Source organism: Carcharodon carcharias, chromosome 23 (genome assembly GCF_017639515.1).
Source record: "Carcharodon carcharias isolate sCarCar2 chromosome 23, sCarCar2.pri, whole genome shotgun sequence".
Classification (NCBI taxonomy): Eukaryota; Metazoa; Chordata; class Chondrichthyes; order Lamniformes; family Lamnidae; genus Carcharodon; species Carcharodon carcharias.
This window is the reverse complement of record NC_054489.1, coordinates 30,468,880-30,484,749: the sequence shown is the minus strand read 5'-3', so window position 1 is coordinate 30,484,749 and position 15,870 is coordinate 30,468,880. Positions and strand designations below refer to the sequence as shown.

General features: G+C 40.4%; 1 protein-coding gene across 3 annotated transcripts in view; it reads left to right on the top strand.

Moving 5' to 3' along the window:
* The window catches only part of atxn7l3a (ataxin 7 like 3a), a 31,026-nt gene that overhangs the window by 5,926 nt on the left and 9,230 nt on the right, over positions 1–15,870 (top strand). For all 3 annotated transcript variants that reach the window (XM_041173231.1, XM_041173229.1, XM_041173230.1), the window contains 9 exons: positions 69–201; positions 2,668–2,839; positions 5,127–5,224; positions 5,500–5,522; positions 5,639–5,684; positions 6,912–6,943; positions 10,770–10,838; positions 11,102–11,145; positions 14,909–14,980. In XM_041173231.1, coding sequence (XP_041029165.1) covers positions 69–201; positions 2,668–2,839; positions 5,127–5,224; positions 5,500–5,522; positions 5,639–5,684; positions 6,912–6,943; positions 10,770–10,838; positions 11,102–11,145; positions 14,909–14,980 — 689 coding nt within the window. The remainder of the gene's footprint in view (positions 1–68; positions 202–2,667; positions 2,840–5,126; positions 5,225–5,499; positions 5,523–5,638; positions 5,685–6,911; positions 6,944–10,769; positions 10,839–11,101; positions 11,146–14,908; positions 14,981–15,870) is intronic.

Genomic DNA, 15,870 nt, shown 5'->3' with positions numbered 1-15,870 from the left:
GTTAGCCTCCCTAATAAGTGTTTTTCTTGTGAATCTCTTTCCATTTACCTGTGAGCTTTGTGTTTCAGGCCGTAGCTCATGAGATCTATTCTGATCTCGTAGATGATGCGTGTCTGGGACTTTGTTTTGAGGTGCATCGAGCTGTAAAGTGTGGTTATTTCTTTTTGGATGAAACGGACCCAGACAGCATGAAGGATTTTGGTAAGTGTGTTTGGTATGACTGGATGGATGCTTGCCTTGAATAATTAATGAGGTATTATTTTGTGTTCATGGCTCTTTGGCAAGAATTGGGAGCAGGAGTAGAGAATGGTTTATAGAAGGGCTTAGTGAATAAAGACACTACGCCATTGTGGTGCTGAGTCATTGAGATCAGGGGCATCCAGGTTCAAGTCTTGGTCCATGCTGAGTTAGCTCATCTCAGTCAGGGTGACAATGGGATAATGTAATTGGCTGCAGAGCCCTGAGAGCAGAATGGAGAAAAATCAACTGAGGTTCCCACAATGACACATGTTGGAAAATTGTGTTTGGGTGTTGAGCTAAAACCCAATGGCAGACTAACAAAGTTTACACACAAAGGATGGCTGCTTGAGAGCTAGCACCCATAGAATTGAGCTAGGGATACTTTCAGAAGAAGGGAGAAAACTTGGTAGGTGGAATTTTTCAGAGCATTTCAGAGCATTGAGCAAAGTCTACATTCTATTCAGGTTAACATCTTGATCTGTGGTTCCTTATAATGTCTTAATGTTTTACGTGAGCAATAACTAGTATTTTAGGCTAACACATCCAGCATTTACAACACGCATTGGTAATTATCTTACAGTTTTTCTAAATCATTGCAGTACCTTAAATCAAGATAATTCCATATTCTTCATTCAGTTATCCTCCATGTATAGTATGTTAGCTGTGTATTATCAATGAGGAGACATTTGCAAGAACTCTGTCCTTTTAAGGGGTTGTTTATCAAATGTGCCCCTCCTTCCACAGTATATTTCATCATCCTGGTTTCACTTCTTTGTCCCCTTTGCCTAACTTGATTCCTGACCGTATGTAAAACCTACAGCTTTTTGTTGTTAATTTTATTCTGATTGTTCTTTCCACCATAGGGAAAATTTATAATGTTAACTTTGTTTAGGGCCCATGAAAGGTTGGTGGTCTGCCTCTGCATCCAACCAAAATCGTAGTTTGAGGTGCAGTCTCTGATCTGCAATGCTGCAAAAACTTGTCCACTTGTACAAAGCTGTGAAGTTTTGTAAGGAAATCCTTGTTTGGAAATGGCAGGTATTCATATGTAGAAAACTCAGCTCAAAATCCTGAAGATTTAGGGAACAAGGATTGAAAATTAGCCTAAGAATGAGATAAATGCTCCATTTGATACAGCATTAGCCAAAACTATGGCCAGGGGTCCTTGACTGAGTTGAATAAACAATGGAGCAACTGGTCCTGTACCTGGCTGGGGAAAAGCTAGGTACATAAATGATAAATGGTTAGTTAACTGCACCATAGATTTTGACTTTGGTTGGAGGTAGGAACAGACCCATGACAAGATGTTTTTACAGGATTTGGTGTTATTCTAATGCTAATTTATAATCGTCTTGTTTCCAAAATCCTATGAGTTTTAGTTGAAAGTAACCTGAATGCAGCTACTGAGGAGCACAGTTAAATATCCATTGTCTCAACCTGTGCTTCCCTTCATCCTGAAGAAAGGCCAAAGTTTTTGGACCATTGGCAGGTGCCCCCATAATTATGCCATATATCATTAGGTTGGATTTGTCATTGGAGGAGATAGATAGGTGCTTTCATCTGAGTACTGTACTTTGAACACTCTTATAAGTTTGTGTTTCTTATGCACTGCATACAGAATGAAATCCTCTTGCTGGAATTATCACAGGTTCTGTCTTGATGAGGACCTCATAGTTTAATGTCCCATACAAGGATCAGCATGATTTGGTGTTTGGAGAAGAGTGGGAGAAAATTAGTGGGTGGAACTTCCTTGGAGTTTCAAGGCTTCATTGAGTGAATAATGCATTCCGTTCACAGTGCCAGATAATCTTTCAGTAAGTAAGCAGTCTTGGTATAATATATAGAGGCATGTCAGGGTTACCTCAGAACCCAAGAGATTTACCCTGTGTTTCCTTTTCCAGTCAGAGGTGATCCAGCACACCTCATAAGAAGAGGAAGCATGTCTATGTGCTTGACTTATCTTGGACCAAATCTCAAGGTTCATTTTGTCTTTCCAAGGAAAAGACTGTATTTTTATCCATCCACCATTTCTTTGATAGTGGATCATATAGATATTGAAATATATTTGCTGCTGTCAAAGCTCTAAGAAATCAAGCAGCCAGTGCATCTCATCAGGGGGAATGTGCAGCCTGCCTGAAGGGGGAAAAGCACGTATCTCCTCTGGTCTCAGTTCAGTATCTGGGGACTGTTAGTAGAAGTAGGCTGGTTAGGAATTGTCTTTGAGAGTGCAGGAACAGGATATTTCTAAGGATTTGAAGGTGGGAATTGAAGAGAGCTGTTGGAATTGCAGCTCAAGATTTACTGTTGACACAAGAAAACAGCACTGGTTGTGACCTTGCCATAAATTGCAGTAAAGAGAAGGAAGGCTAATCACATTGGCAATGTTTTACAATCCACTAATTAGTGATGTTTACTTATGTGTTTCAGAAATTGTGGACCAGCCAGGCGTGGACATTTTTGGTCAAGTCTACAACCAGTGGAAGAACAAGGAATGCGAATGTCCAAACTGTAGTCGCAGTATTGCTGCCTCCCGCTTCGCTCCCCACCTGGAAAAGTGTTTGGGAATGGGCCGCAACAGCAGTCGGATTGCAAACAGGAGGTCAGCTAACTGCCTGAACTAAGATTCACTTGAGTTTGAGCGGTGAATCTAAAAGGCAATTGCAGTCTAAAATGTGAACTTGCATATATTTCAGTGTGTTTTCTATTCTGGTTCTTAACTAATTTCTCCACTCACAACTATTCTCGTATTTTCCAAGACTCCGACTAATTCCAGCTTCTCAAAGCTCCTTGTCTGATCTGGTTCCAAGGTTTAGTTCAGCTTTTCAAATCCTGTTTAATTTGATGTGTGGTGAAGCATACTGCCTAATGTGGTTCAGTTCAGCTCCTGCATTATTAAGGTGTACAGTGCAAAACACGAGAGATTTGTATATTTGTGTGAGCTAACATCTTCAATCCTCTTGATTTGTGACATCTTGGCTATCTTTCTTGATCCCCATTCAGATTGGTACAGAACAGAAGCGGGCCATTTTGAGACACTGGCCTGTTCTAGTGTTTTTCATCATGAGACTTATAGCCTAATCCTACTTTGCTGCTTATTTCCCATACCCCATAATATTTCTCCTTTTGAAGCAACTATTTGATTTCCTTTTTACAATATTATGAGCCCTGCTTTAGCAAGTATTTGTGGCAGTGAATTTGAAAAAAATACTTTTTTTTTCTAGCCTCTTTTTTGTTATTTTAAATATGGGCCTTGTTATTGTTGTCTTAGTGGAAAATACTTTGTCACTATTTAACCTGTAATAACTCCTCAAAATCACAAGGACTCCCATCAGGTCAACCCATAAACTTCTTGGTGATTTCTCAAGATAGGGCTGGGCTAAGTGATATTAAGGGAGTAATTGGGATTGGTGATGTAGCTGTACCAAGCATAGGGTAGCAATATGATATGTCTGACTGCTTAAACAACAATGCATCTTTGGATTTAAGCTCATTGTTCTAATTCAGAAGTCTGCAATGCAGGATACATGCAAGTATTTGGACTTGCAGGCTTTTCTTTCATCTTTTCAGTGATTTCTGTTCTACTCCAGATAGGCAGTTGGTGAAGGATAGAATTGGAGCCTAATCTTTAAACACTTAAAAGCTTTTATTTTCAGAGCCATAGATTACAGACATGCATCTCCAAACCCAACAGCCACAGTTTCAGTCCGCTCCCATATATAGGAACATAAGTGAATCATCAGTTAACGTCCACCGCCTGAATACAGTTAACAGTTTCAACAGGATCCAAAACATGGAAACATTTAGTAGGTGCATTCTCAAACCACTGTCTCCTGCCAATGTAAGATGGCCATGCAAGATGCCCTTGATACCCGTCTGCGCACTTGCACTTGTCCGCCCAGCCTGCCAAAGCTACCACATTTTGCGCTAAAATGTGAATGCTTGGGTAATGTGAATTAAGCAATGTGAATTAAGCAATGTAAATTGGTGCCAACATTTTCAATTGTTGATAGCTTTAATTAAATGCCTTTGAGTTAGGATGCCGCAACTATAGCAATGGGTGTTTCTCCGTAAATGATTGGTTTATGATCCGCATTCTGTTTATCCAGCAGTGACTTTCCCTTTTACCTTTTAGCCAGATTAATCAGCCTTGGGATTTTATTTTGAAAGCTGCAGTGTTAACAAGTCGTGGAACAGACGATGTGGCCCTGCACTGACAATATTAAGAGCAAATCCATTTTACTTTGCTGGGGACTGGGAGTGGGGGCAAGCAGGAATTACCCCAAGTCTCATTCTTGTACCAATACCATCATTGAGGTGATAGTGTTAATAATATAACAGTGTACTTTTCTCCATCTCCTGATGGGGCTGAATTCTAAAGTCTCATCACATCAAGTGTCTGACAAATGAAATGGTCAGGCACTTTATGGGGATGATTCAGGCCTTTTAATTTCTAATTGTGTGATTACAAATAAAATGGCAATGAACATTGCTAAAGTAAAGATGATGTACAGGGAGTTGCTGGTGCATTAAAATCATTTCTCAATCGGTATACACTAAACAGATGCTAACTGTTGCCTACTCTGTTGCTCGCAATGACATAATGGAGTTAAACACTAGAACTGCGCATGCAAGGCGTTGGCAACAAACTCAGCCTTCTGAAACTTGCTGATAGCCTTATCTTTGAAAATGGTTGCTAAGCACTATTCCTCCAAGAAATGCTATGAATTGTTCATTTAGCCATCTCTTCTGTAAATTTCATTGGATGTAAATAAAAACTTGTTAATAGACACCATGCTCTAACAGCCATGGACATTAATTTAGACACCTCGCCATGGGGCTTAAACATAACAGTGTCTTTGGTGATATGCATTTTGTTTACGTTGTAGAATAGCCAGTAGCAACAACCTCAGCAAATCTGAAAGCGACCAAGAGGATAACGATGACATCAATGATAACGACTGGTCATACGGATCTGAGAAAAAAGGTAAACTTTATCGCTACTTATTATCCTTAGGCCTTGGCTCCAAATATGCTTGACAGTATATACTGCCTATTGCTTTAAGTTTTTTAGTTGGTATTTTTCAGTTTAGCCTTGAATGCTCGCTGGTTTGGTGTGTCCTATAGCTAAAGTTTCAGTGTACCTAGAAATAGGTTCTTGGTTGACAAATTATGATCATCATGCCCTCTTAGGAACACCATGTTTTAGAAACTTTTTTCTGCATCAGCTAACTTTTTATTTTTATTTTTTATTTCATCCAGCAAAGAAAAGGAAATCTGATAAGGTACGTACCTGCCTCAAGCTATTTGTATTTCAGGAGAAAGAAGGCTCCTATTTGTTGCCTCGATGGTACGAACAACCACTGCTGCTGCTACTTAAAGACCTGCTTCTGTTTTTCAGAATCCCAACTCGCCACGGAGATCCAAATCTCTCAAACATAAAAATGGTGAGCTTGTTTTACAGAGCTGTTTCTGTTATTTTAAGAAATACACAACTATTGCAAACCTGGTACCTTTACTTAGCACTAGAACCCCTGGTTAAATGTAACTCCCCCAATGATTCAGCAGCTTAATGCAGTGTGTACCAAGTATGTATAGGTTGGGAATATTCCTGGTTCAATCCCTACTCTCTGTTTTGCATCAAGTGATTGGATGAGATACAGTCTCCCCTTAAGAATGGCATTTAAGGTTACTTCTGTATTTATTTGTTTATTGTCTAAATAATGAAACACTAGAATCAGAAACAATAGAGCACATTGCATTATCCACATACATACACTTAGCAGCAGAAAAATGCAAAGTATTCATCAAAGCACTCTCTTCCTGTTCAAACTTTGTGAAGAGAACACACTTTCAGGTGAGCTTTGTTGAAACATCCAGCCTTGAACTGTTGTTACTTTAGGTTTCAAGAATGCAAGTGATAATTGGACATTCTTCCAATTTTTGTCACAGGATACAACAATTGAAATAGTATTCCACTTCCCAGGGTAGCAAATCCTACTTGCTGAGCTCAAAGTTCAACAACAAACACAAATTTTAAAAACTGTAACCATCAGAGGCAGGTAAACACTATCAAATGAGAAAGGAAAACATCACTAAGCTATCTATTACGAACCGTGCAATGAGTAACCGTTGTTGGATAAATAGCACACTTGTGGCATTGCAAAAACGCATCATGTACCCAGATGACTAATTGGGTAAACTTGCTGGAGTATGGCACTGAGACATAGGTTCACGTTTGATACTGACCAGTGCTGACTTGCTTCATCTGAGTAGAGTGATGGTGGGGATGCTTAATTGGTTTCATGCCAGTGAGCTAGATGGGAAATTTTGGGCATGGTTTCTGTTCCTGATTGCTATTTTGTGACTTTCCCTGCTGGATGTGCCTGTGTATAGATGTCGTGGATGGTAGCAAGCTATGTATAGATTGCTAACATTCACTCTGTAGGTTTATCAATGATGACTAGCCACACCAGAAAAGCACTGGACAGCTGCTTGCACCTGTAGAAATCATGGGGGAAGAGGAGAAAGATATGAAAGCCTTTTTTTAAACGCCATGTGAAATTGAAGTTTATTTTCCAATCAGACAATGAAGCATTCCTTGCTCTTTTAGGTAAAACCTTGAAGTAGATGAGTGAGCTTTTCATCAAATTATTTCTGCCATCTCTCTGCAGGTGAACTCAGTGGAAACTCTGATCCATATAAGGTAATAATGCTTACTTCTGTTTCAGTTATTTGGTTGCGTATATGGCTCACATTTCCGTGTGATTATTTGATTGAAAAGTGGTGCATTATTCTGGGAAATGTCCCTTTAGCTGACCCAACACAGAAATATAAAATGCTGCCTTTCTGGTTTTTAGTTATCATTGCAGTTAGGTTTTTGTATCATCAAAATATTTACGCACTCCTTCATTTACCACCATTTTAGTTTGTATAAAACTTTTAACGGAGTTTGAGTACTCAATGTTCCTCTGATTCTGGCCTCTTGAGCACCCTGATTTTGCCTCCCTACATTTCTCCATGTCTCTATCTCACTTTCTTCTTTCAAGACACATTTTAAAACCTAAATCTTAGACCAAGCTTTGTCCTTTTGTGGCTCAGTGTCAAATTTTGTTTTATAATGCTCCTGTGAAGCGCCTTGTGATGATTTATCGTGTTAAAGGCACTATATAAATATAAGTTGTTGTTGAAGAGTCTCTGTTATCAATGATATTGGCTATCTTTGACAAGACTCTACTTATCAATAATATTGGCAGTTCAGTTTGTGGAGGCTTTTTTTTAGCACATGCTTGGGTTGCTAAGCCAGTTCCAATTTGTGTGTTCCTTTTGCATCTATTAAGGGCCATCTGTATTTGAAGTATCTTTCTCCATGGGTTCATGGAAGTGATTTCGAAGGAACTGGAATTTTTCCTTGAACAGGAAATTTTCTGTGTCTTCCTAACTGTAGGCAAATAATCTGCAAATGGAGAGTTTGTCATGTGGAAAGAAATCCCTTAAAAGCCTGCATGATACAACACAGCTTGAATTCTACCAAGACTGCTTAAAATAGATCTTTTCAAATGTTTTCTTTTGTCATGGTCCACATAGAAGTGGCAATTAGAAAACAGTGGAAATATGCCTAGAAATTTTGACATGCTTACTCAATCCAAAATATAGTTTAAAATCAAATAATTCTGCCATTTAGCTCATCAAATGAAATGTGTTTAATAAACATCTTGTGTAGGCTCACTTTCAAGTCCTGAGAATCAGTCAAATTTGGGTTGTCCTAAATGAAGCTGGGAAATTTTGTTTGCCGTTTGTGAAACATTATTTTCTTCATAGTTCAGCTGAGGCCATGTTCTGGTACTTGCTACAGTGTTAGATCGTACCAGAAATGAAATCATGGTCTTTTGCAGTGACACTGCCTTTTTGTCCAGCTTAAGACAGATAACTATATGCTATAAGATGTTTTTAGTAATTGAGGGTATGGTGTATTAAGGGTTGAAAATCTTAGAGAGATATTGAAACATTGAATTCTACAGCAGGGAGTACTTCTACAGTAGTTGGAGGCCATTTGGCCCATCATGTCTGGGCCAGGTCTTTGCAAGAACTATCATATGTGTGATTGCTATCTAGCTCTTTCTGTACCCGGGAGAATTGTACTGCAAACTACTGTTTCTGTGCCCTACTGAGGCTAGGAATCAGAATTTTCTAGATCTGTTCTAATTCTGTTGCGCTACCAGCCCCTTTTTCTAGCTGTTCCATCTGCCTTGCAGGTCTGAGGCTAAACCAGGATGTTTGCAAGCTTGGTGTCATATCTAACATCAAGATGCGCTTCCGACCACATGTTTGAACCATCACAAAGACCTTTTTCTATCTTAATAAGATCACTCGATTCATCTCCTCCCTCAGCTCAGCTGCTGCTGAAAACCTCATTCATGCTCTTATTACTACTAGATTTGACTATTCCAACCCACTTCTGATTGGTCTCCCACATTCTACCCTCCGTAAACTTTAGGTCATTCCAAATTCTGCCTGTGTTTTTACTCGTGCCAAGTCCTGTTCACCCACCAGCCTCGTGCTTGCTAACTCACATTGACTTGTGGTCAATATTTCAATTTTACAATCCTCATATTGTTTTTGGGTACCTCCAAGGCCTTCCACTCCCCATCTCTGCAGTCTCCTCCAGCCCACAACACTCCTATGCTCATCTACTGAACATCCTGAATTTTAATTGGTCCACCATTGTTGGCCGTACCTTCAGCTGCCTGGACCCTAATCTCTGGAACTCCCCCCCCACCAAAGAAAACTTCTCCAGCAGTTTACCTCTCCTCCTTTTAAGAAGTTCTTTAAAAAACACCTCTTTGAGTGAACTTTTGGCCATCTGTCTTAATAATCTTTTGTAGCTCAATGGCCACCTTTGTTTCATAATGCTCCTTTGAAGTGTCTTGAGACTGTTAATGACGTTATGTTTGCTATATAAATACAATTTGTTGTTGAGATGGGTGACTGATTTGGACAGTCTTGGAGGAAAACTCAGTAGGGGACATTGAGTAGCAGTCAATGACCTAGGTTTCTCTGATTTCTCGATCAGAACTGAAATCAGTTGATAATTGTTACCAATGGTCAAATTTACAAGGTTGACTTGATATGTAAGCAGTTTTAGAAGTGGATGTCTGCTTGGTGGGGATGGGGTGATGGTTGAATGTCTACAGTGTGTATATGAATCCCTTTGCTTTAGAAAAAGACACTGACTGAGACAGAGGAGGGTAATTACTTGCCCATCTTTTGATGATACAGAAAATTCCAACAGAATTATACCTATAAAGACTTCTTTATGTAGCAGTGGTAATTACTTGACTGCAATAGGTAGAGACAGCACAATCAAAAAATCCTTTATCAAAAACAAAGCTTGCCTCACTGTCTCTGACCAAGACTCTTACAAATTATTTTCCAGATTCTCTCTCAGGAGATGTGTACCCACTTTTCTGCGCAACAATGTAATCTCTGATTTGCTGTAAGCAACACCTGCTGAAAATAGAAAGCTGTTGCATCCAGCTCCTGCTAGTCAAAATGTCAGATTTCAATACTGGTGCAAAGCAGTCTTTAGAAAAAGCATTAAACAACTGCCCTCTGGACCCAGCAATTTTGTTCTTAAGCAAACTGTGGCTAAATATATAGAACAGGTGAGCAGCCAAACATCACGACCAAGCTTCAGTCCTAAGATGCAATGTAAGCAATGCCTGAGATAGTCTTCTATTATTGGAAATGATTTGCTGTTCCCAAAGTTATCTGAAAATCAGTAAAATCTGAAATTGATGAGCTTTTAGTGTAGAACATGATAATTTGCTGTGATCAGATATTTTGTCCAGTGTGTCAGGTTCCAGGCTAACATTGCTGTTTCTGAAAATTTCTGATAACTCATGTCATCTACCCCTTTGACTGGAAGCTAATAAGTGGGAGTTAGAAAGTATAGTCCATCTGAGCTGCCAAAGGTGTAGAAATGAAATGAAACTACTTCTACAGGCCTGAGAAACCTGCAGCAATGATAATGGTCACTAGCTATGAGGTTTTCTTGTTACTGACCAAAAGTATCATTCCCTGGCCTGCCAAATGTGGAAAAGGGATTTGTCTTTTTGGTCTTCTGGTCTTTCCAATCTTCCAATCTTCTGCATAGAAAGGGGTCGGGGAAGGCCAACTTTTGGAGATCACCTCAAAATAGGTTTTCTTTTGGTGTTGGGGGCAGAAAATGAGGCAGAAGGATCAGTGACTTCTTTTCCAACTTCACTAGCCTGCCTGCCCTTAGCTTGCAACAGCAGCAGATGCAAACAATCCCATCTTCCCCTCCCTTCCACCATCGCCTGCCCCCTCCCCCCTCCTCCCACCCACCCCTCAGCAGAAGTCCTTGGACAGCTGATGGGACACAGACCCAGCTGAGGAGCTGAGCGTTTCCTAGATGAATTGAACAGGAAAATGGGTAATTAGTACAGGGAAAGGCTGAAAGAAGTCTTGGACTCAATAGTAATATTTGTTTATGTTGTTCTCCGATGCAGTACAATAATAATTCTGGCATCAACTATGAAAACCTGGGTCCTGAAGAGTTACGTTCATTGCTTACAACGGTGAGTGTTAACTGATTGTGATAGGAGTGAATGATCTTGGAAAACTGGATAACTCTTGAGATGTAGTGAAGATAATTTCAATGCCCACAGTTACTTTTGAGTTGTCACGTTCATTCGCTTGTGAATTCTCTTTAAGTTGCTTCTCCTCATCCCTCCCCACTTGGCCCTCATGCTCCACAATGTTTAGTTTTATGTGAATGATCAGTCTGTTTTTAGCCAGATTCTATGGGACATTCTCAGTAAATCTGCCTCCTCTTTTTCAGCAATGTGGAGTCATCTCAGAACACACCAAGAAAATGTGCACAAGGTATGGACCTACAAATACGTTATCATAGAAACAAGGCAGTCCAGTGGAGTTTCTGCAATGATACAGTAACCATTGCCTATCATATCTTTTAACCTGTCTCTTGAGAATCCCCTTAACAAAGGTTGTTAAACTCATGAAACTTGAATCAGTGGCAAGTCATTGAATTGGTAATGAAACACATAGCGATGAGCTGCTATGCACAGAGTAAAGAAAAACAAGGTGCACAAAGGACAGGAGGGCAAATAGCAATAGAGTAAAGAATGATTCAGAAATAGAATGGATTATACAGAGGGCATATGCAAAACAGAATTAAATGGAATTTGGAGTGCATGTAGCTAAATGCAAGGATCATAGCACATAAGGGTTGTAAGCTGCATCACAAGTCACCATGTGGAACTATGGTATGGTGGCAATAACAGAGACCTGGCTTAAAGAAGGGAACGATTGGAAACATAATATTCCTGGCTACAAGTTATTCAGGAAAGATAAGGAAGGAAAAAAGGGGGGGCAGTAGTGATCAAATAAACTAATGTAGCACTGGAAAGAGATGATATAAGATGAATAATAGCAGTGTAGATCATTGGGTTCTTCAAGCCTATCATTGAGTATGATCATAGAATAATACAACTCTTGAGGGAGGCTATTCAACCCATTGAGTCTGTGGTGGCTTTTATGAAGAGCAATCCAATTAGTCCCATGTCCTGGTTCTTTCCTCTTTTTCCCTGCAATTTAATCCCTTCAATTATTTATCCAATTCCCTTTCATAGGCTACCATTGAGATTGTATTCTCCACCTATCAGGCAGAGCATTCCAAATCCTAACCATTCGGTGTGTAAAAATAATGGGCTGAATTTTATGCAGGTGGCAGAAGTACCCCTGCTGGAGCCTAAAGTGGGAGGTGACCCTGTTCAGCCAACGACAGGGTCCCAGGGAGGCATATTGCTGGTAGTGGCCAATTAGGTGGCCACCATTCAATTAAGGACAACAGCCCATCCCCAAGAGCTGCTGCTAGTGGCAACATTTGCTGAGGCTGCAACACCCAGAGAGGGGGCACCTTAACCATCGGGTGCCCCCAAATACCAGGTAAATGGGCTATGGAATAGCAGGGCTAGGCAGGCAAGATCTGTGGGGATGGGAGGAGCATTTGAGGATCAGTGATCATAATATCACCTGACTGAGAATAGTTACAGCAACAAGGAACAATTAAGTGTAAGAATACATAACTGGAGAAAATTAATTTTGGTGAGTATAAAAGAGATCTAGCCCAGGTGGATCAGGATTAAAAGTTGGTTTGCAAAATGGTAACTGAAAAATGAGAGGTCTTCAAAAAAGCAATGGTGTGGGTACAGAGTAGACATTTTCACATGAGGGAGAAAAGGAGGAAGTCAGTGCTAGATGACTAAGGTATAGATGGAGAAATTTGATTGAGCAGCGCTATGCAGACTTCCTGGGGACATCGGTCTATGCAGCCCATTCTGCTTTTCACTGAAGCAGCTCTACATGAATAAAGTCTCATCCATGGAAACTAAAATGAAATAGGAAAGGAGGCTTAATGGCAATTGTAAAGTTCATAATGCAGTAGAAAACCAAGCTGAATACTGAAAGTACAAAGGGAATCTAAAAAAGGAACATGTGGGGAAAAGTGAGTATGAAAATCAATTAGCAGCTAACATAAAACAGAACCCAAAGTCTTCTATAAACATACAAAGACCAAAAAGGCAAGTCAAAGGAAGGGTGGGGTTGAGTAGAAGCCAAAACAGAGGTCGTCTTTTGGAAGCAGAGGCTATGACTGAGTTACTAAGGGGGTGGATGGCGCATTCCCCCCACCCCTCTGAAACCATGTTGGCAATGCTGCAGGGCTCATTAACGAGGGCTGTGTGGGACTTGCCGCCTTCATTGGGGGTGAAGTCCTGCCCTCTGGAGCTGGCGGTGAATCCGATTGGTCAGCAGCTCTGTCAGTCCTGGCGATGCCAGGAAGGTGTCAGTGGCCACTGCCAGGACTACAAGTGAGAATTGGAGCCCAAGGTCTAGGATTCCTGGAGAAGGTAATTCCGGGGTCTTGGGCCTGGAGGATTTGGGAGTGTTAGAGACGGGGGCAGTGGGGGTGGGTTTAGGAGTAGGAGCGAAGGGGGGTTTCAGTCTAAGGCAGGCTGCCCTGCAATCACCAAAGGGCAGCCTCTGAAGTTCAACCCCCCCCCCCAACCCTCTAACCATTTCAGGATAAAAATTGGGCTTCCTGTTCCTGTCCTGGTGCCCACATCAAACCTATTATTGTGTGGGCAGCATAATATTAGTCAACAGGCTTGGTATTAGGTCTAATTGACCCTTAATTGGTAATTTTAAATGGCAGGCCTGCCTGCCCACCTGCCTCCCCACGGATGAGGTCCAGGATGGGCACCCGCACCATTTTATATGCCCCTCCCCATGAGAAAGGTGCCCGCTGAGGGCACATAAAATTCAGCCCTAAATGTGTACTTTGCATCCGTTGTCACAAGAGAAAAGGAACTTTCGCTGTCACAGCAAAGGAGAAGGTAGTAGTGATGTTAGTTAAGATAAAGAAGAGGCACTTAAAAGGTTGGCAATACTCAAGGTAGATAAGTCACCTGTTCTGAATGTGATGCATCCTAAGTTACTTAGGGAAGTAAGGGTAGAAAGTGTTGTACCTCTGGCCACAACCTTCCAATCTTCCTTAGGTATTGGGCGTGTATCTGAGGACTGGAGGATTGCAAATGTTACATCCCTGTTCAAAAAGGGGAGAGGAATAAACCTGGTAATTATATGCCAGTCAGCCTTAATATTGCTCGTGGAGAAACTTAGACACAATAATCCAGTAGAAAATTAATTGACACTTGGAAAAGTGTAGGTTTATAAATGAAAGTCAGCACAAATTTGTTGAAGGCAAATCATGTTTAACTAATTTGATCGAGCTCTTTGATGAAGTAACGGAGAGGGTTAATATGATTAGAGCAGTTGATGTGCATATGGATGTATGAGGGATGAAAAACAATTAAGCAATGAGTTGTTGTGATTGGGAATGCACTGCCTCAAAGGATGGTGGAAGCGGATTCAGTAATAAGTTTGTAAAGGGAAATGGATAGATACTTGAAGGAGAAAATATATTAGGGATATAGGGAAACACACAAAGGAGTGGGGCAAAGAGCAGGCATGATGGGCCAAATGCTGTATCATCCTATGGTTCTTTCATGAGTGAAGCATTTGTGAGACCCCCCAGGAAATCACTCCATGCACCCATCTCGGGGTGGGTGCAACACTATAATTATCAGTTTTTGTGTAGAGTAGTCAGTCCAATGATGTATTTGAAAATAAGTTAGTCTGAAGAAAAAAATCTTATTTGAAACTTTGTGGAATGAACAACAGCTTGTGGGATGAAGCCAACTCATTAAATAATGGCTGATTATTGCTCACTGATGAAAATTAATCATTGCACAATGTTAATTGCCACACATATGGGAAAGCCCAACAGGACATTTTAAAAGCCACGGGGATTATAGAGTATCCAATGTTTGTAGCTCAGTTACAACAGAACTTGTTTGTTGGAGCATAAACAGCAGCATGCACCTGTTGGACTGAATGGCCTTTTTCTGTACTATAAATACTATGATGGGAGAGACAGACGGTACCAGACAAGGCAACTATCATACATAGGACTAAGCTCACTCTAAATGCAGGCACAATCTGTACACTGTATATAGCACTAGGGTGGTATGTTTCTGTTTAACTACAACTTACTATTGGCTTTTAGATCATTGCGGTGCCCTCAACACACAGATGATCAGCGGCGATCTGTACGGGTCTATCTCCTGGGATCTTCAGTGTAAGTTCCATTAAGTGAGGAAGTTAATTTGTTACAGCAAGTTTGAAAAAGGACTTACTTCGGTTTTTTCTTTGAATGTCTAGAGTCACATACTGAGATGTCTTAACTCCTAAAATTAAAACTGAGGATTTTCAGCTCAAATTTGTCATCCTATTCCGAACTGTTTAATGTGAATCAATCCTGACATCCACTTGCTCCTCAAATCCATCATTACAGTGTCCTAATTAACACTCAATATCATCTTCCTTCTCCTATCTATCAGTGAAAATAGTGAAAAGAAAACTAATGTTGATTGTCCGTGTACAGATTTTAACTGTCATAAACTTATGACTTGTTTTGTGTTTGCTCTGAAACATTCACCAATATGATGAACTGTCTAGCAACCACACACACAGACAATACCCCTTAATGAAAATTGTCCTGTGACACTCAGTAGTTTTTTCTTTCCGTCTGGACCATGTCCTTCTTTGAAGTGAATAAGAGCACTGGAATTTAAAACAGTAAATCAGGATAATGGACTTGTGAAACATGTTACTATTCAAATGGACAAGCCGTTGAAGCAGACAATAAAATGAGTTTGAGAGACATATTTATTCAGAGAGAGAGAGATTGAGGGATACGGTGAGGAAGTGGTTAAGTGGGATGGATATATTAAAAAGACCAGTCTTATTGATTTTGATGGCTTTTTTTATTCATAAGCATATTTGTTTGGCATGATTTGGAGTCATGCCAGGTCAAAAAGTTAAAATTCCCTGACCTCAAAACAGGAGGACAGAAGGAAGCAAAGCAATTTAATCCCACCAGCCCTGCAATGCAAAGAAAATTTAATTTACTGCAGCCATCTGTCTCTTCCTTTTACTCTGTCTTTTCTCCATTGCTACTAATGAACC